The sequence below is a fragment of the Pleuronectes platessa genome, chromosome 12, assembly GCF_947347685.1.
Source record: "Pleuronectes platessa chromosome 12, fPlePla1.1, whole genome shotgun sequence".
Classification (NCBI taxonomy): Eukaryota; Metazoa; Chordata; class Actinopteri; order Pleuronectiformes; family Pleuronectidae; genus Pleuronectes; species Pleuronectes platessa.
The window spans coordinates 9,478,386-9,494,708 of NC_070637.1; the positions used below are offsets into that span (position 1 = coordinate 9,478,386).

The 16,323-nt window shown below is 40.4% G+C and overlaps 2 protein-coding genes across 6 annotated transcripts in view; both read right to left on the reverse strand.

The window, feature by feature from the left end:
* Positions 1 to 7,491, reverse strand: part of LOC128453440 (arginyl-tRNA--protein transferase 1) — a 54,865-nt gene extending 47,374 nt beyond the window's left edge. For 4 of the 5 annotated variants that reach the window (XM_053436341.1, XM_053436343.1, XM_053436340.1 and 1 more), the window contains exons 1-5: positions 7,322 to 7,491; positions 3,592 to 3,655; positions 3,434 to 3,496; positions 3,171 to 3,274; positions 2,687 to 2,920 (exon numbers count right to left, since the gene is read on the reverse strand). In XM_053436341.1, the coding sequence (XP_053292316.1) occupies positions 2,687 to 2,920; positions 3,171 to 3,274; positions 3,434 to 3,496; positions 3,592 to 3,655; positions 7,322 to 7,421 (565 nt within the window). In that variant the 5' untranslated portion in view covers positions 7,422 to 7,491. The remainder of the gene's footprint in view (positions 1 to 2,686; positions 2,921 to 3,170; positions 3,275 to 3,433; positions 3,497 to 3,591; positions 3,656 to 7,321) is intronic. The other variant, XM_053436342.1, reaches the window with a different exon arrangement.
* Positions 7,492 to 8,120: 629 nt separating this feature from the next.
* Positions 8,121 to 15,209, reverse strand: LOC128453278 (delta-1-pyrroline-5-carboxylate synthase). Its single transcript, XM_053436059.1, has 17 exons — positions 15,048 to 15,209; positions 14,279 to 14,396; positions 14,007 to 14,158; positions 13,527 to 13,676; positions 13,320 to 13,424; positions 13,067 to 13,225; positions 12,586 to 12,676; positions 12,146 to 12,270; positions 11,909 to 12,053; positions 11,753 to 11,826; positions 11,552 to 11,651; positions 10,743 to 10,963; positions 10,486 to 10,623; positions 9,600 to 9,795; positions 9,358 to 9,479; positions 8,926 to 9,208; positions 8,121 to 8,776 (listed from the first exon to the last, which is right to left on the reverse strand). The coding sequence occupies exons 2-17, from the start codon at positions 14,373 to 14,375 to the stop codon at positions 8,595 to 8,597; spliced, it is 2,340 nt and encodes a 779-aa protein (XP_053292034.1). The 5' UTR covers positions 14,376 to 14,396; positions 15,048 to 15,209; the 3' UTR covers positions 8,121 to 8,594.
* Positions 15,210 to 16,323: the final 1,114 nt, after the last annotated feature.

A 16,323-nucleotide genomic window follows, 5' to 3' on the forward strand; every position in this document is an offset into this window, starting at 1 on the left:
CATCAATGTCCCTGCCAGCTGCAGTTGTCTTGAAAAGTAAATGAATGGAAGCACGACAGGAGGAAAGCATCTCTCGAATATAAACACACAACCCTGGGAGTTATAGCATGGTCAAATGGTTTTCCTGTCAGAATAAACACAGCGAGGTCAAGAGCAACCAGAGTCTGGACTGTGTTCATCACACTGACTCAACCACAAACACATCAACTCTTATCCACCATCACTACGTCCACGTGGCTTCTCCCTATAATTACACACTCACACACACTTTCTCTCTCTCAGATGCAGGTAATCCTGAGGACAGCCCACGCAGCGGAGGTGAAGATAAAGCCTTAACAGATCAGTTCCTGTGGAAGACAGATGCTCCCGCTCCAGCAGTTAGCACTTCATAAAAGCTATGACACTCTCCCTCCCGTCTTCCCCTTAGCGCACATACAACCCAGATTCAGTAAAAATGATAGAATTGTGACATGCTGCTTTATTGTGTGTAAACATGTATCGCCATAAAATGAATTTACGGGAACCTGTACTGGTTGCCACTTTGGGACAAAACTGCCTACGTACAAACACACAACACCACTTCCTACAAACCAACAAGTTTGGGCCATTAATCATAGTTAGGAATTGGTATTAAAATCCTGGCATTAAAATGTGTCCCGAAAGTCACTTGTGACCGGATCTCACTTCCCCTCTCAATATGCAAATTAAACATTTGTGTCCGTGAAGACCAAATTAAAGACAGATTAGGGTGCGTTCACAACTGTAACTAGCACTGAACACTTGTGATCGGATCAACCAGGATGGATGTTAATACCAATACCAAAATCTGCACAGTCACAGATATGAACACTGTTCTATTATGGATTTGCCTCAAATCTAACCTCATCAATTGTTTCACTTTGCAATGAAATAAAATGTATATTTCGTTAAACTGCTAATATAACAAAATAACTTTAACTTCTTTACTGCACCACTCTTCTCTATATTGAAAAAGGCACAGTTTCAAAGTGGAATACAAATACTCTACATGTGATTCCTCAAAAGCAAACCCCTACACATGAAACTTTCTGTAACATAATGTTCCATATGCCCTTCTGTATCTGTTTACCTATGACTTTATGAAGGCTATACAGCAGATGGGAAACCAAGATTTCTCAAGCTAGAACTGGAACCTGCCCAAAGCCATAAAGAGCTCCGGTCATAAACCTACAGGAGAGATATGTCCAGGTGTTTTTCTGTTGGAGGTGAATAAGCAGGGAGTGGAGAACCACTGGCTCAACGTAGTAAATCCTCCTTGCTTCCTCTTTGCTAGCATCCTGAACAGGCTTGTACTTTCCGCCAGAAGGAGGGAGAGGAGGGTGGTGCTGACACAGATGTAAAAGGTAGAAGGACACTGTCACTGTTCAAGTTTTTCTCTGTATGTTTATGTCTGCATCTGGACCAACCGGTACCAGCACCAAGCTTCCTGTTTCAACACACGTAATTATCATTTGATTAATGAGCATGGGGCCTGTTCTCATTCGGAAAAAAAGTGGTTGAGGCAAGAAACACCGACATTTGTTAGAAGTGAAGCGTCCTGTCTAATGGGAGTTTATTATCTCTTCACTATGATTGTTATTAATTCATTACTGTGAGTTGGCCGTGGGGATATCCTGTACAGAGTGTAAAGAGAGAGAACATGACAGATAAGCCCAAACCGGGCATGCTACTGAAAACACTGAAGACACAGCCGCTTCATTCACCAAGCTGCTGCTACACAGTGGCATCTATTACAAAGTAAACAGTGACCCCCTCTGGCAAGCAATGGTACCTCAGTTCTAAAAGGAAAATCACAGTGGCCCCTTTACAAATGAATATGATGAACTTTCACTAAAGCTACAGTTACAACATTTAAAGCCGTCATATTCTAAATAAAAACAGCACCTGATAACTGGGTCATAGGAAAGACAGCATGAATCACAGCATCCACACAGAGATGCCATAATGAGTAGATGACATTGTGGAGTCAGGATGAAAGATGATCAAAAGGCACTAACTAAGGAGATTTTATTGTGACTAATCAGCCTGCCATTTAAAGCTTAGCCAACCATCATTCATAAGTCATGTGTAGAATCCAGATAGGTCAAATAGTGGCTACTCAGTTATGAGAACCTTTTCATTGATATCACATCATTTTGCCCTATATCATATCATATTTAAAAAATGCTTTGTATTCTTCCCCACAGCAAGGGTGCACTTATTATAAGGGCAACGCAAACATGGAAGAGAGTGAACGTGACACACAATGGAGTCATTCTGAACAGGAGAAGAGTCCACACTCCTAAAAGATGAAACTAAAAGATGGACTACTCCTGCCACATGGAAGTGGATCGGGTATGAAACATCTTAGTGTGTTGTAGGAGTAACGACAAATGCTACGCATCTGCAACTGGAGGTGAATTGACCTCGGTTTTGAAATTCGGTTTGTATTGCACAGCCCTTGATTGACTGATCGACTAATGATAGTAGTTCCACATTCGTAGTTAATGTTCGTTATGAAAACAAAAAGCAAGTTGTTGATTTAATAAGCAAAAACAAGGACATGCTGAATTAAGAGGTAAATACTACTTAAAAAGGATAATTAACGTTAATTAATAATGAGTAACCTTAATAACTTCTTTCCAGTAAAGCAAGAACAATTTCTCACCTGCTTTAGTAGATGTAGCTGTTCTTCCATCCGGAGCAGACATTAGATCATTCTTTGTGGTTTCTTGGCCTGAAGGTGCAGCATCCACTGCGTCCTTCTGAACTTCAGTGACAGTGGGACACTCTGAGATTTCCTTCTGAATGTCTGTAATGTCAGCACACTTCACTTCTGCGTGACAGGCTTTACTTGGTTCCTGTGGACGGGCTTCTTCACACACAGAATCCATTGGCTCAGCTACAAGGCACAAAATCAACATCGCTGACACTATTTATGTGTTCTACAGAGTGACAGTACCAGCACTGTTATGAGTCTGTGTCCAACTCTAACTGTAGTTTCAAACATGCACTCGAAGTCAACTGCTGATCAATAGTATCAGAGTGTGAACTGTTGACAGCTGAAGAACTACTGAATACCAATACAGAGAAAATCATCATGCAATACCTACATCTTAAGATTTATTTTACATATATAAAAATACCCTCACCATCATCCTGTCCTGTTGGTAATTCTCCATTGGAAATGAATTTGTTCATCTTCTTCAGGCTTTTCTTGTGGGATTTTGAAGGCTGAAATTTCAGTGCATGACATCTTGACAGAGAGCGCAAAAAGTAAATGTTTGGTTAGAATAGCATGTGTTATTCAACTCTATACAGCTACGATGGCTCATCTTCATATGATCTTGACGGATCTGAAGTTAAGTGAAGCATGAATGACAGGAGGAATTTCTAATGGGTAAAACATCATTACCTGATGGTATACTGTGGACAGCACGTCTTGTTCATTATGGGCTTATACACATATTTCCCACTTCTGAAAAAGAAGACGTGAACAGCTATGACATAAACAATGGTTTGAACTATATGAATGAGAAATTTGGTGGTTGAAGCCAGGAGAGAGACACTCACCTCCTCCAGCCTCGATCTATGAGGTCTTGATAGTCTTGCACCGTCATGGTGTGAGACCACATCCCTGTAGAAAACAAAAGGAGTGTCAAAACTTGAAATCATCTCTCACTTACACTTGCACTAATGCTCATGAACCAGCAAACCGAAACAATACTGCGATATCGTTTCATGGTAAACTCGGATGCAAGTTAAATTCCACAAAAGGGACAAAAAAGCCTTGACTTGCACTTAAAATAAATCTTTGCAGGTGACAAAAAATACAGTCAATTAGAAAGTATACTGTTAAGTGCTTCATGGCTAACTTGAAGGAAAACTTTATCAGAACCTGGCAAATGGGCTCGGATAGAACAGCTCATGAAAACAAGGCGGATGTCTTATGCACGCATATAATAAGGTGTCTTAATCTACAAGCTGCTTGAGAGTACCATAGAAAGTCCATATTATCATTTCAGATTAAACCTAACTGTCCTTCTTGGTATATTCCCACAGTGCATTAAGCCCCCCGTGGAAACAAATATATTATTTGTAGCCACAGCAGCTTGGATCCTACTTCCCAGAACTGAGATCTGAGCTCTCCGTTTCAACTCTTGACCTTTTCCTCTGCAACTATATACACACAGTTTGCATGTGCACTCACACCAAATATGAGACCACGATCAGTTTACATCTAAATAAACACAGGGAACTGATTGTGTACCAGTTCACACAACACACACCAAGTTTGCAACTAAGTATAATGTTCCATGTCCCAGGAGATGGATGCTTAGCCAGAGTCCACAGAGACAAGGCAAGAACACAGTGTGATCCAACGGAGCGTCACTACCCCACTGATGCAGTAAATGAATGGACCTAGAGGCTTTTACAGCAGAAACACAATGTGAGAGACAGATATCATCATTACTGCACCATTTGTAGAGCTTTTAAATATGTGTATTTATAAATGTAAAAAAGCACCTGTTTTAAATATCTTACCGATCACATAAACTCAAAATTATTAATACAATATCTCAACACTGATATGTCAGACACAGAGTCACTACAAATCCTTGACAGTGGTACAGCGACACCGAACGCTATATAAATTGGATGAACAGTATTTGCATTCAGAGTTGGGTGATTTCTTCAATGGCAATAACAAATTATGAATGAGTGAGCAAATCAAACATGTAAACGGTTAAACCTATAGAACAGGACATTCTAAAAACTTTCAAGAATTACTATATTTGAGGATCGACAGGGTCAGTCCAACGCATGTTTACTTAGAAGTCGCACAACTGGAAGTCACACATTTAGAAAGGTACAAGTTCTAGAGAACAAATTAATTGAGCCATGTGAGCTTAATGTGAGTAGAACAGCTGCCATCATTATGGCACAACACAAGCGCCTTTCAATCGTCTACACCTGATCCATTCTCCAGCCTCCACTGAGGCATGACAGAAACAGGCACCCAGAGAAGGCCAGATGTTGTCCTCTGTATTGTGGACTCAACACTGCTGATAACATCACAGCATCAGTCACATAAAGGACAGTGTTATCGTCCTGATCAGCTACTTGGAAAGGTCTACAATAAAACACTGCTCATTTATCTGATAATCAATCTATAGAGTGTAAATACATGCACTTCACCAATAACAGTAGCAAATATAGTGGAAGGAAATGAGCTATTACTTGATTATTTACAAGCTACAGTAATATTTCTGACTGTAGTGTCCTGAAATTATGGATTTCAAGTCATCTAATTTAACCTCTAAACACTGGTACTGACCATAACAGTTAGACAAATATTATAATCTCCAATCTTTCTTAGAGCCTTCCATGTGCACATGAAGTAACAGATTACCACTCTTATCTTAGATTAGACAACAGCTCTCGTCTGCTGGCTCTGAGCCCAATCGCTCATTGACTTCATCAGGACCTGCCTGCAGCCTAATAATAGTCAACCTGCTCCCTTCAACTGAATGACCCTTGTCGGTCCAGCACAGGAATGCCCCTGGGCATCTTCTTACACAGCTTTTTTTAATCGTCAAACTTTTAATAATGCAAAGTTACATTAACCAAGGTTGTCGTATAAACAACAGTCAGAACAAACTTAGCTTGAGTCCCTTTTAAGATCTCCTGAACTGTCTACTCCCATTAACAGTAGACAATAAACCTGCACTGCAGGTGGTTGCGTACTGTGTCCCTCTTTTGTGAACACATTCATGAGAGTAAGGCTCCTGACCTTTTTGCAGGACAATGAAACACTTCCCTGAATTAACATACTACATCAAGCAAATGCAAAGGAAACTTGCTGGAATTTGTATAGGCTTCCATAACTTTACATTGAGTAAAGTGGGGGTCAGTGGGGGGAGAGGTTCTTTATGAATTATAGATACACAAGACTCAATACTCACAAATACAGTCTTTCGACCTCTCAGTGTTATTTCCCGCTTCCCACTGACTGCCAAAAGATAAACAGACTATTTTTGTGACGAGAGTCATGTGTTTGCGCAAGTCAGGCATTCTACTGAGAAAATTTAAGACAAAAAGATATGTAAACACAGCACTTTCTTGTTTACACTTCATTTGTGAATTGAAGGGGTTTGCTCTGTTCTACCCAACTACAGCAGGGGCGGGCTTTGAAATACAATAATTAGACAGTGTGAGAATTAGAAGAGAATAGGAACTATGTAATGAAATGTTTGCAGCCGACTTCGTTTACAATGTCACTTGATAAATAAGCCGTGTTCCCTTGGATGTGAGCCTTAACAACTGGATCAAGGGGAGAGGATCCTCATCAGAGCAGATATGCCCGTTTTCTCATCTGCTTAAACTGAACCAACAATAGAAACACATCATCAAACCAATCAAATTGCCTGCAAAAAAAATGGCCAAACATGAATGAGTCATTAAATGTAAGAGTAAAATGTTTGATGATGCAGCCCCAGTGAACAGGCTGCAGTTTGCAGAGATAACAAAGTACATATTGTAAACATCCAGTCTTCTGTTTGAGCGTGTTGTGAACTCACTGTCTCGTTTTCAGTGTTTATGCTGTGACCGCTCTCAGTACCTCAGCTCAGACAGTATGAGAAGTTCCTGAAAGTTCCATTCAGTGATCATTTGCGACCTGTACTTTGGTTTTGTGTAACGTGAAATGATGGGAGCATCAGCCCAGAACTAAACCACAGGCCTCTGGTCCAGTGTCTCAGCTCAGGATGGACATATGAGACAGACGTCCGCATTTTCGCGTGAGGACACCAGCCTCGTTTTCCTGTGTATAACACCACTCGACAGCTAGCTTGATGCTAACAGGGATGCAAATATGTCTACTGCTAAAATTACTGACATTGCAGCGTTAGTCTTGAGTAAAACATTGTTGCACAACTGAGCTACAATACAAATAAACACACCAGCCTAATACTGCTTGTTTATCTGTCTCTTAAAACAGTTTGGCTGAACGATGCTAGCGGCTACAAACTTAGCTTGATGAGCAACCCCAACATCATTCAAGTAACATGAGGGTAACGCTGACTGACACGTGCTCTCACTATGTCTTCAGCTGTCGGTGAATTAGCTGTAACTTGTTGTGACATTAGCATCACAGTGCTAACATTAGTTTAACCAGCCCCCCCTTTAAAAACCGGTCACTTGTGTCCAGCGAGTAGACGGGAGCTAGGTAGTTAGCATTAGCCAGATCTGTTCTGTAACACGGACGAGCTGCGTTTCTCAGCCGCTTCGTTCAGACACTTACCATGAGAAAAGTTTCCCTTTTCATTTTTACAGTAACCGCAGCGGTAGCCGTCGTCCCCGCCGAAATATTCTACTATGGTGAACGACTTGTTCTCTGCCATCTTTGCTGTGGGACAGATGACAGCCGAGTTTCCCGGTGACCGGGTGCAAGTACTGCGGGCCGGAAAACCCCGCCCACTCCCTGGCGTCACCAGTTCACAGCCTCCAGCCCTTTCACATCTGCACGTCTCTGTCCTTAATGGTTTAATAAGAGTGTAGATGGAATAAATTAATATTAAAAATGATAAGGTAAAGTTCTATGTGCAAGGGTAGCAAATATTTGAGAGTAGTGTTTGTCTGGACCATAGACTGTGTTCTGGACAGCAGTGTTGTGCATGAACGAGTTCAAAAGAACGCGTTCATTGAACACGTTCGTTTTTATGAGAAAGATGAACTGAACGCAACTCAATGAAAAATAAATGCCCTCTCTCTCTCAACGTTAAAGCAAAAAAAGTAATTAAATAAAAGTAATAATAAATAAAACGAAATAAATCCTAAATAGGCCTGCTCCAGGTCTGCACAAAATGTAATGGGTTATCCCCTGACCTATACCACCAAGTTTCGCGGTGATCCGTTCAGTATTTTTGGGTAATCCTGCAAACTAACAGACAAATTAAACAAGAAAACAAATGCAGGCAAAAATAACCTTCTTAGTGGAGGTAATAACTAAAGAACCCCAATACACTAAATGTGTTTGTAAACCTGGGGCATTCTGATGAAGGTTTTTAATAACAGTGACAGATGAAACACAAAAACCTGAGTTAAGAAATGTACAGCATATTTATTAAATTTGTGCAAAAACGACAGCAAAATAAAACTGAACTGAGATCCTGCAAGAAACAAGTTCACCAAGGATGGGGTTTTCCTTTAGAAAATTAAGTTAGAAAATCACAGCATCATAGCATTGTCTGCATGATTTGTTTCTCCTTTCACACAAACATTGTTTACGTTATCAGTAATGGGACAACCAGTTATTTTCTCAGGAGATGGGTATATATCATTTCTTTTGTTTTGATTCCCAGGTTTGTGCACAGGTTCACATAACCAGCATCTTGGTTGTCCAGTAAGATACGCCTCAGATCTACATGGAAGCTTCCTGCACCAAACTAATGGATTTAGACAGCTGGTGGAGCAGCAGCTGAAAAGACGAAGTGCTTCTTGCAGACACACACTTTTATATAACTGGGTAAACCTCAGTTATCTCAACTCCTGGTGATGGCTCCTTGATTGGACGACTAATTAAAAGTCCCCTGGATGACGGGGATGTTTTCATGGAGGTATTTCATACTGCCTTGCTCAGAAAAGTCAGCAACAGTGTGCCCTTCCCCTCGAAGGATCCACTTGGTGGTCAGAAGCCCCTCCAAACCCACTGGACCTCTGGCATGTATCCGTGCCGTACTGATTCCAACTTCAGCTCCTGCAAAATGTGTACAATAAGATGAATGCTTCTGTCCTTATTTCAAAACAGTGGTACTTCAATACCATTTATGAGAGGATGTACAGTTTATTCTCACATTTCTCTCAGATTACATTGAGAAATAAAACCATGTCTGGTGCTGTACTTACCTAGACCGAAACGGTAACCATCAGCAAATCGAGAGCTTGCGTTCCAGAATACACAGGCACTGTCCACCTGCTGCAGAAACTGTTGAGCTGTGTCCTCGTTCTCTGTAACAATAACATCCGTGTGGGAGCTGCCGTACTTGTGGATGTGGTCCACTGCATCCTGCATGCTGTCTACCACCTCAATGCAGCACTCCAGCTCCCCATACTCTGTCCTCAGAGACTTCACCTCGGATGGGCTGAAAGTTAAATAGGACGCAAACTGGGGACCTGCGTGGATCTTGACCTGAGGGAAAAAAATAAACAAAATTAAATGACCAAACTCTTCAGTTTCTTGAGCTCTAACGATCAACAAATAAAAAACATTCCACCATGGACTCTAATTCTATGTGTAATATTTGTGCATATGTTAGAGAGTGTTTGGAAGTTTCTTACATGTTCTGCTCTCAGCATATCAATCATCTGATCAAACATAGGAGTTCGCAACAAATCTCTGTGAATAAGAAGCGTCTCCATGGCATTGCAGGCTGCAGGATAGTCACATTTGGAGTCTCTGACTAAAATGAAACATAAGTTAATGAATTAATTCAGCAGTTCTGGGCCACACAACCAAGCAAAGTAAAAAACAATTCAAAAAAGTTAATTAATGTGTGACCAAATACGAAAGAAACACATACCAACTTCAATGGCCTTGTCAATGCTGGCGTCATTGTCTATGTAGACGTGACAGACTCCCTCGCTGTGGCCCAGCACAGGAATACCCTTCGCTGCTCTTTGGATTTCCCGGACCAGCTGGGACGAGCCCCTCGGAATGATCAGGTCAATCAACTTGTCAAGTCGGCACAGATCCTCAACTTCTTCACGTGTGCTCACCTGCACGACACGGGAAATTCAAGACTCTTACAGAATATTGGACTGTATATTGAGATCATGTTAAATATTAAAACTAGCTGTGTCTTAATCTGGGGGCCACATCCTTAGGAGGCTGCATTTGAAGACTGATTGCATCCCAGCAAAGAGAATAGGCTCCTTCAAATGCGACATAACAATGCTTCCTTCCCAGAGCAGGCGAGGTGAAAACGTAGGAAGAATACATTTTTTAATGCAAATACTGGCTTCAATATAACCAAACACCTAAGGGCACCTATGATGAAAAACATCTTTTCAATGTTTTTAATCGCATTCCTTGTTTACTTGCTATTCTTTTTTGTCATAAGTCTTTTTTGTCAGGGATTACTTTTTCACCTTCTGTAAAAAAAAAAGGAAACATAACTATCGACTGTTAATTTCTCTGTTATGTGATTGGTTTCCCACTAAACATATTTGAAACACAATGTTTTTAATCAACCGAAGAAGTTTTTCGTCCATAGCAATGCTGCTAAGTGACAGCTGTAAGGGCTGCAAGGACAAGCTGGTGTCACAATAAGAAGACCAGGCCGACGTGGTCTACGCAGACAATGAAGGATGCAGCAGACACTGTGTAGACCGGATCCTCAGAAGGATGCAGGCCCTAAATTAGGACACAGCTATTATGTTTATGTAATGTAATGCCTTCAGTATTACCAATTGAATGGCATCGGTCACACCATGAATGGAAAGTGCTTCCTGGGTTAGTTGATGTAGAATTTTATTGGTGTTGGAAGCCTCTTTACCCCCCTTCAAGAGCAAAGCATTTCCACTGGCAATAGACAGAGCCGCCACCTGAAACACAATAGTAAACATGTGAAAATGTGACTTTATTGACTTTAGGCGAGAGTTGAAAATAATACATATCTCCCAAACCAGCAGCTAATGGTGACTAAGTGTTGTGATTGACTCACCTGTGGGAGACAATCAGGACGTGACTCAAAGATAACCAGCAGCACACCAATGGGGACAGTGATCTGTTCCAGCTCCAGGTTGTTGCCCACCCTGGTCCTCCTCAACACCCGACCCACGCTGTCCTTGGAGGAAACAGCGAGCTGACGGAGGCCAATGGCGAGGCTGTTTAGTTTGACTGTTGACAGACTCAGGCGGTCGATCAGAGCCTGGGAGAAATGACCTACAAAGACAAACAAAAAAAACACTGTGGATTTGCATCTCCATCACTGTGGTTAATGTATAGTTCACATATTTGATTCACTAAGCCTCTGATTTATGCTGTTTATGTTTGAGTTCTAAAAGCACTTAGCCCACAAAGTGCATAGTGCAGTGTTCCGTAACTACAGCAGGTCTTGGCCAGTTTTCCATGTCATCTAATTTGTTTCAATATGTAGCTCTTTCTCCTTCATAATAATCTAAGACAACTGGCAGGGAAAATTGGACTTGAGACTTGACATGAATTGGCAATTGGCAGTAGTGGAGATGAGAGAACCAGTTTAGAGAGGATCAATCTAAATATAAAACGGTGACAAATTAATGGTAACATTCAATAATATAGGTATATGGCCTCTACTAATGATTATAGATAAATATAATGAATTGGATTTAACCAATTCAAATATACAATGAAACAAAGAAACAATGTGTTCATCGAATACAATTTGGGATGAAGTCATTGTTTCTTTTCTTTTTCTCTCAACAAACAGAGGCATAGTAAACCAGGTGCATGCAGCTGTGGATTATGCTGATCAGCGTCTCTTCTCTGTACCTGATTCGTTTGCTAATTCCATGTCTTTCCTGTTGGCGCTGAGAATCTCATCTTTCTTCTCTGTGAGCAGCTCAGAAAGATAGTAAATTATCTCTGCTCTCTGCAAAAACAAACACACATATCATTATAATTATTATCTACATACCCCAAGGTATTTGAATACATCCCTTTATGACTACACTTTGGTAATAAGAAACTTGCCTGTTCAGGAAGCAGAGAAGCCAGAGACCTTCCTGCATGTCGCGCCATCTCTGTCTGCTGCTCCACAGTTGGACCTGGTAGTGTCAATAATAGAAGCATTAAAATTGAAACCACAAAGACAATAGAATATTCATTCATGATGGTTTTACACACTACCTGCAGGCTTCACTTCTGAGAAGAAGGTGCCCAGTTTCTTCCCTTCCACAATGTCTGTTATGACGTGGCCGGTGACTTTAGGATGTGTGCCATTGGCAATGACAACAGACGTCCCGCCCTGCAGTGCCCATAGGGCTGCTTTCACCTGACAGAGACATCATTGAGAATAACTTTTTAATTATTCGACAAACTCAGGCCGGTGTCACACAGAGATCAAATACTTTCTGTCATACTGACCTTGGCTTCCATGCCACCGATGCCAACTCTGGACTTAGAGCCGTACTTGATCGACTGCTGGTCTCCAGGATAGAAAATATCAATAAGCTTGGCATCATCTGTTCCTGGGGGACTGTCGTATAAACCTGTAGGATAGATTTTTTTCTCCCTTATTAAATCGTTCAGAGAACCAAAGCGGACATGCGGACATCGATAGTATGTACAGCAGAATTTTTTTCCATATGACTGATAATGAGTCCTGGGCCATTTGGGCTGTTTTGACAACTTTAGATTTTATCATTATATGTACACCACATTAAAAATGTTTACCTCGCACATGTTTGGTATATTTTTGCGCTTAACCATAAGAAATTTATTAGAAAACATTTAATGGCCAATGAAGTGTACTAATATTAAAGTTTACACATAGATATATATAAATCCTTAGTGGTTATATCTACCTTCAACATCAGACAGGGCAATCAGGAGATCTGCTTTCATTTCAACAGCCAGCCGTGCAGCCAAGCTATCATTATCTTTGATGCTTATTACCTGTAAAACAAACAGAACTGTCAACACACCAAAAGGAAAATCACTTTATCTCACATTCTCTTGTAGAATAACAAACAGCGTATGAGCTGCTACCATGCAACAAAGGCCTCTCACTCCCATTCAGCTGCAAAAACAACATATGTTCTTATGTTCTTATCAAAAGGAGATAATACAAGCAAATTTGTGCACGATATAAAGGCAATTATAATAGGGAAATCTAACTGAGAAAAAAGTAGCCATTTTAATGAAACCATATGACCAAGAAGCAAAATGTTAGTGAGGTTGGAAATATAAATATAAAGAACATGCATCTTAAAATATGCATCCTCTCACCATTATAATTCTGACCCACATTAATTATTCCCAGCATGCCCTTCACAAGATACCTACATTTACGCCCTGTAGGTCACTGTTGGGAACTGGGGGTGGAACCACAGCATCGTTGGTGTTTATGATAGGAACTATGTTCATCCGTAGAAGTTCATGGAGCGTGCTGTTTAGATTGCCACGCTTCTGCTCGTCATGGAAATCAAGATTGGTGACCAGAATCTACAGAATTGTTTAAAAAAATAAAATAGTTATATTAATGTAATTTGCTGTCAGCATTTTATTCTATGATAGAAAATAAAACTGTATTACATACTTGTGCAGTGCAGGTGCTGTACTGAGTGAACATAGCTTCATACAACGCCATCAGACCACTCTGCCCAGCAGCAGCACACGCCCTTGCCTCTAAAACTGGAATTGACTGAAAAAACAAGATATTTCACAAGGTTAAACTTGAAGTTGATAAACAACATTTAACAAATGCTTATCTAATAATTTGTGTTATAATGCGACTATTATTCACCATTTGTTTGAGTTGGTTCTGTCCAGAATGCAAGGCTTGTCTGACACTTTGAGACAGCAGGATCTCATGTCTCAGTCTCTGCTTCCCAAACGCCACAGCACCACTGGTGACGATCATCATCTCCCTCCCTTGATTGTGGAGCACAGCCACCTGAGAGGTCGCAGAGAGACAAGTACATTCAATTTCATGGAAGTCCACTTTTGATAAGAGGGTGTTAACCTTTTCAAATATACAAAGCTGTCATGATGTAGAAACATCACAAATGGTTGACTACACTTAAGCATTTGCCTTTCAAGTTCCAAGATGGTTGGAAACATTGGGCCACGTTCAATCCATAAATCTAGATTCTTTATAAATGTGTTAATAAATGTGATATTACAACCAGCATTAATATATCTCATGAAACAACCGTCACATAATTTAGTTTACAGCTCAACAAACAGATTTGAGAGTGTAGTATTTGATTAAGTGTAGTTTTACCTGCTCTACTATTGAGGCCAGTCGCCCCAGTGCCAGGCCGCACTCATCTCCGCGAGTCACCACAGCACTGCCCAGCTTCACGACGATGCGTTTGGCCTGCTTTAACTCACTGCGGTGGGCAAAAGACTTCCCATGGGGCCGTGGAAGTGAGACTGCAGAGAACAACAACTGTCAGATTTGATATCACATCAGCAAACACCATTATAGTTCACATAGCAGAGAGATGGTGAGAGTAGCATGCACTTCGGATAAGATGTTGATAGGAGACTCACATTTGGTTTTTGAATACGCTCTGATGGAGACCGAGGAGACTTTTGACTGCCAGTTTCTGGAGGGCAGGCCAGAGCACAATGACAGCCTAGCCAACATGACACTGACGGATGAGGGCAGCTGTCATCAACACACAGAAGAAACTTTATGTTATGATAGACAGAGTATATCAAGTCCAAGTCTTATTTGACATATGCAAGTTAACATAGGGTCAATGTTAGAATGAAAGGTGTTGGACAAGAAGCAGCCGGTTAGCTCAGCAGTGACAACAGTTCAATTAGAATAAAAGCAAGGTAGAAAGAGCTAACTATAAGAGAAGTCAAACATAATACAATACATAAATAGAACTATGTATATATATATGGATGCAAAATAAAGAGGAAAAACACATGACGTTAGCATTTCACATTGATCTCGCTGCAAAGCTTTACATTATGGAACATAATGTTTAGCATTGATCAGTGATGGTACTCGAACTTGTAACACTGAACCAGTTCACACGATGCTGTGAGTTCGCTTGTAAACACATGCTAGCTTAGCACTATACGCACAGAAAACCCCTCTGATATATGAGAAACCCGCTTTGTTAGCAGGTGAGTTAATGCTGCTAACAGACTGTGGCTAGTTTCGTCATGTTATTGCTGTCAAAAGATCCATGTGGTTAGCTGGTGTTAGCTACCGTTAGCAAACACGAGCTCCCTCGTTGCTTCGCTTCATTGTTATTTCCCCCAAAATGGACGTGATAATGGTTTTGACCAGATGACAACTTACCGGACGATGTGAAAATGAACACAAAAGAACCACAACCGCGCTGGTGAGAGCACTGCAGGGGGACACGTAGTCAACCCGACCCGGCGAGACTGAGCCGCTGCTGCTGCTGCTGCTGCCACATCCACAGCACACGTTGGTGAAGCTGCGCCACAACTGAGCTATTCACGAAGGACATGTACGTGAGATGTGTGGATACGTCCGCGTGGGACTCGTCTTTTAAATAGAAAGGGTAGGGTTTTTTACGTACGTAGAAAATAGCAGCTTCGATGGGCGGACGCTGGAGTCGCTGTAGGAAGTACAAGTACGAAGATAAGCGAGTAAATGCAGTGTTGTATTTAGAATCATAATGGAGGAGTAAAGTGTTGGTGTATGAAAATATAAGCTGGATTTATACTTTATTAAAGAGTAAATGTCGAACTAAGAATTTGTGGTATGTGTGTATGAAAATGATAAATGTGAAATATTCCTGAACTTTATTTATGCCTTAGAATTGTTTTAGGCCCTTGACTAGTTTTAATTTATTTTAAGTTCATCTAATTGATCTTTTTTGTCTGTATTTGATATAGTTTACTACATTGTGAGCGCTGTTTTATGTAGAGCTTATAAATGACACTATTAAACTTCCATATGTTGTTCTAGAATGTGTACCTCAATAAAGACGAGAAGAAATAATTGAAATGCAGTTAAATATATGTATCGGATATGTGTGTTTTATTATGATTTATTAACAAAAATATTGATTCACCTTAAAATGTAAAGATCTTAATCAATTAAAAAAACAGCAGTTCAACATATTAGTTTATGTAACAATATAATATATGAATAACACGTTGTATAGAGCTGACTGTTCTGTATAATGATATAAGTGCTCAAAATAACTGAATATTAATTTGGGCAAGTTATAATCTTAGGTCAAGGTCCACTTGCTAAAGCATCATGCACATAAACCTCAACAATATAGTTTTATTTGAACTGACAAGGCTGTGAAAATAAATTGCCCTTCTGGGATTGATGAAGTTCTCTGAATTTGAATCAATTCCATTTTCTGATAAAGTCTTAGCCCTGATAAAGGGGGCAAATTCCCCTTTAGTTAAAAATCATTTTGTGAAACCACTTTTCCAAAAATTAACCTTCACATTAAAATAGATACCTTTATTTTTTAGATGAAAGTAACAAGTGGTTATTTATTTTTGCTTAATCCAGTTTTTCGGAGGATGTGCTGTTCAAGTGCCTGCATGGCCCCCTGGGGTCAGTGGTTTGAAACGACCACTGGATC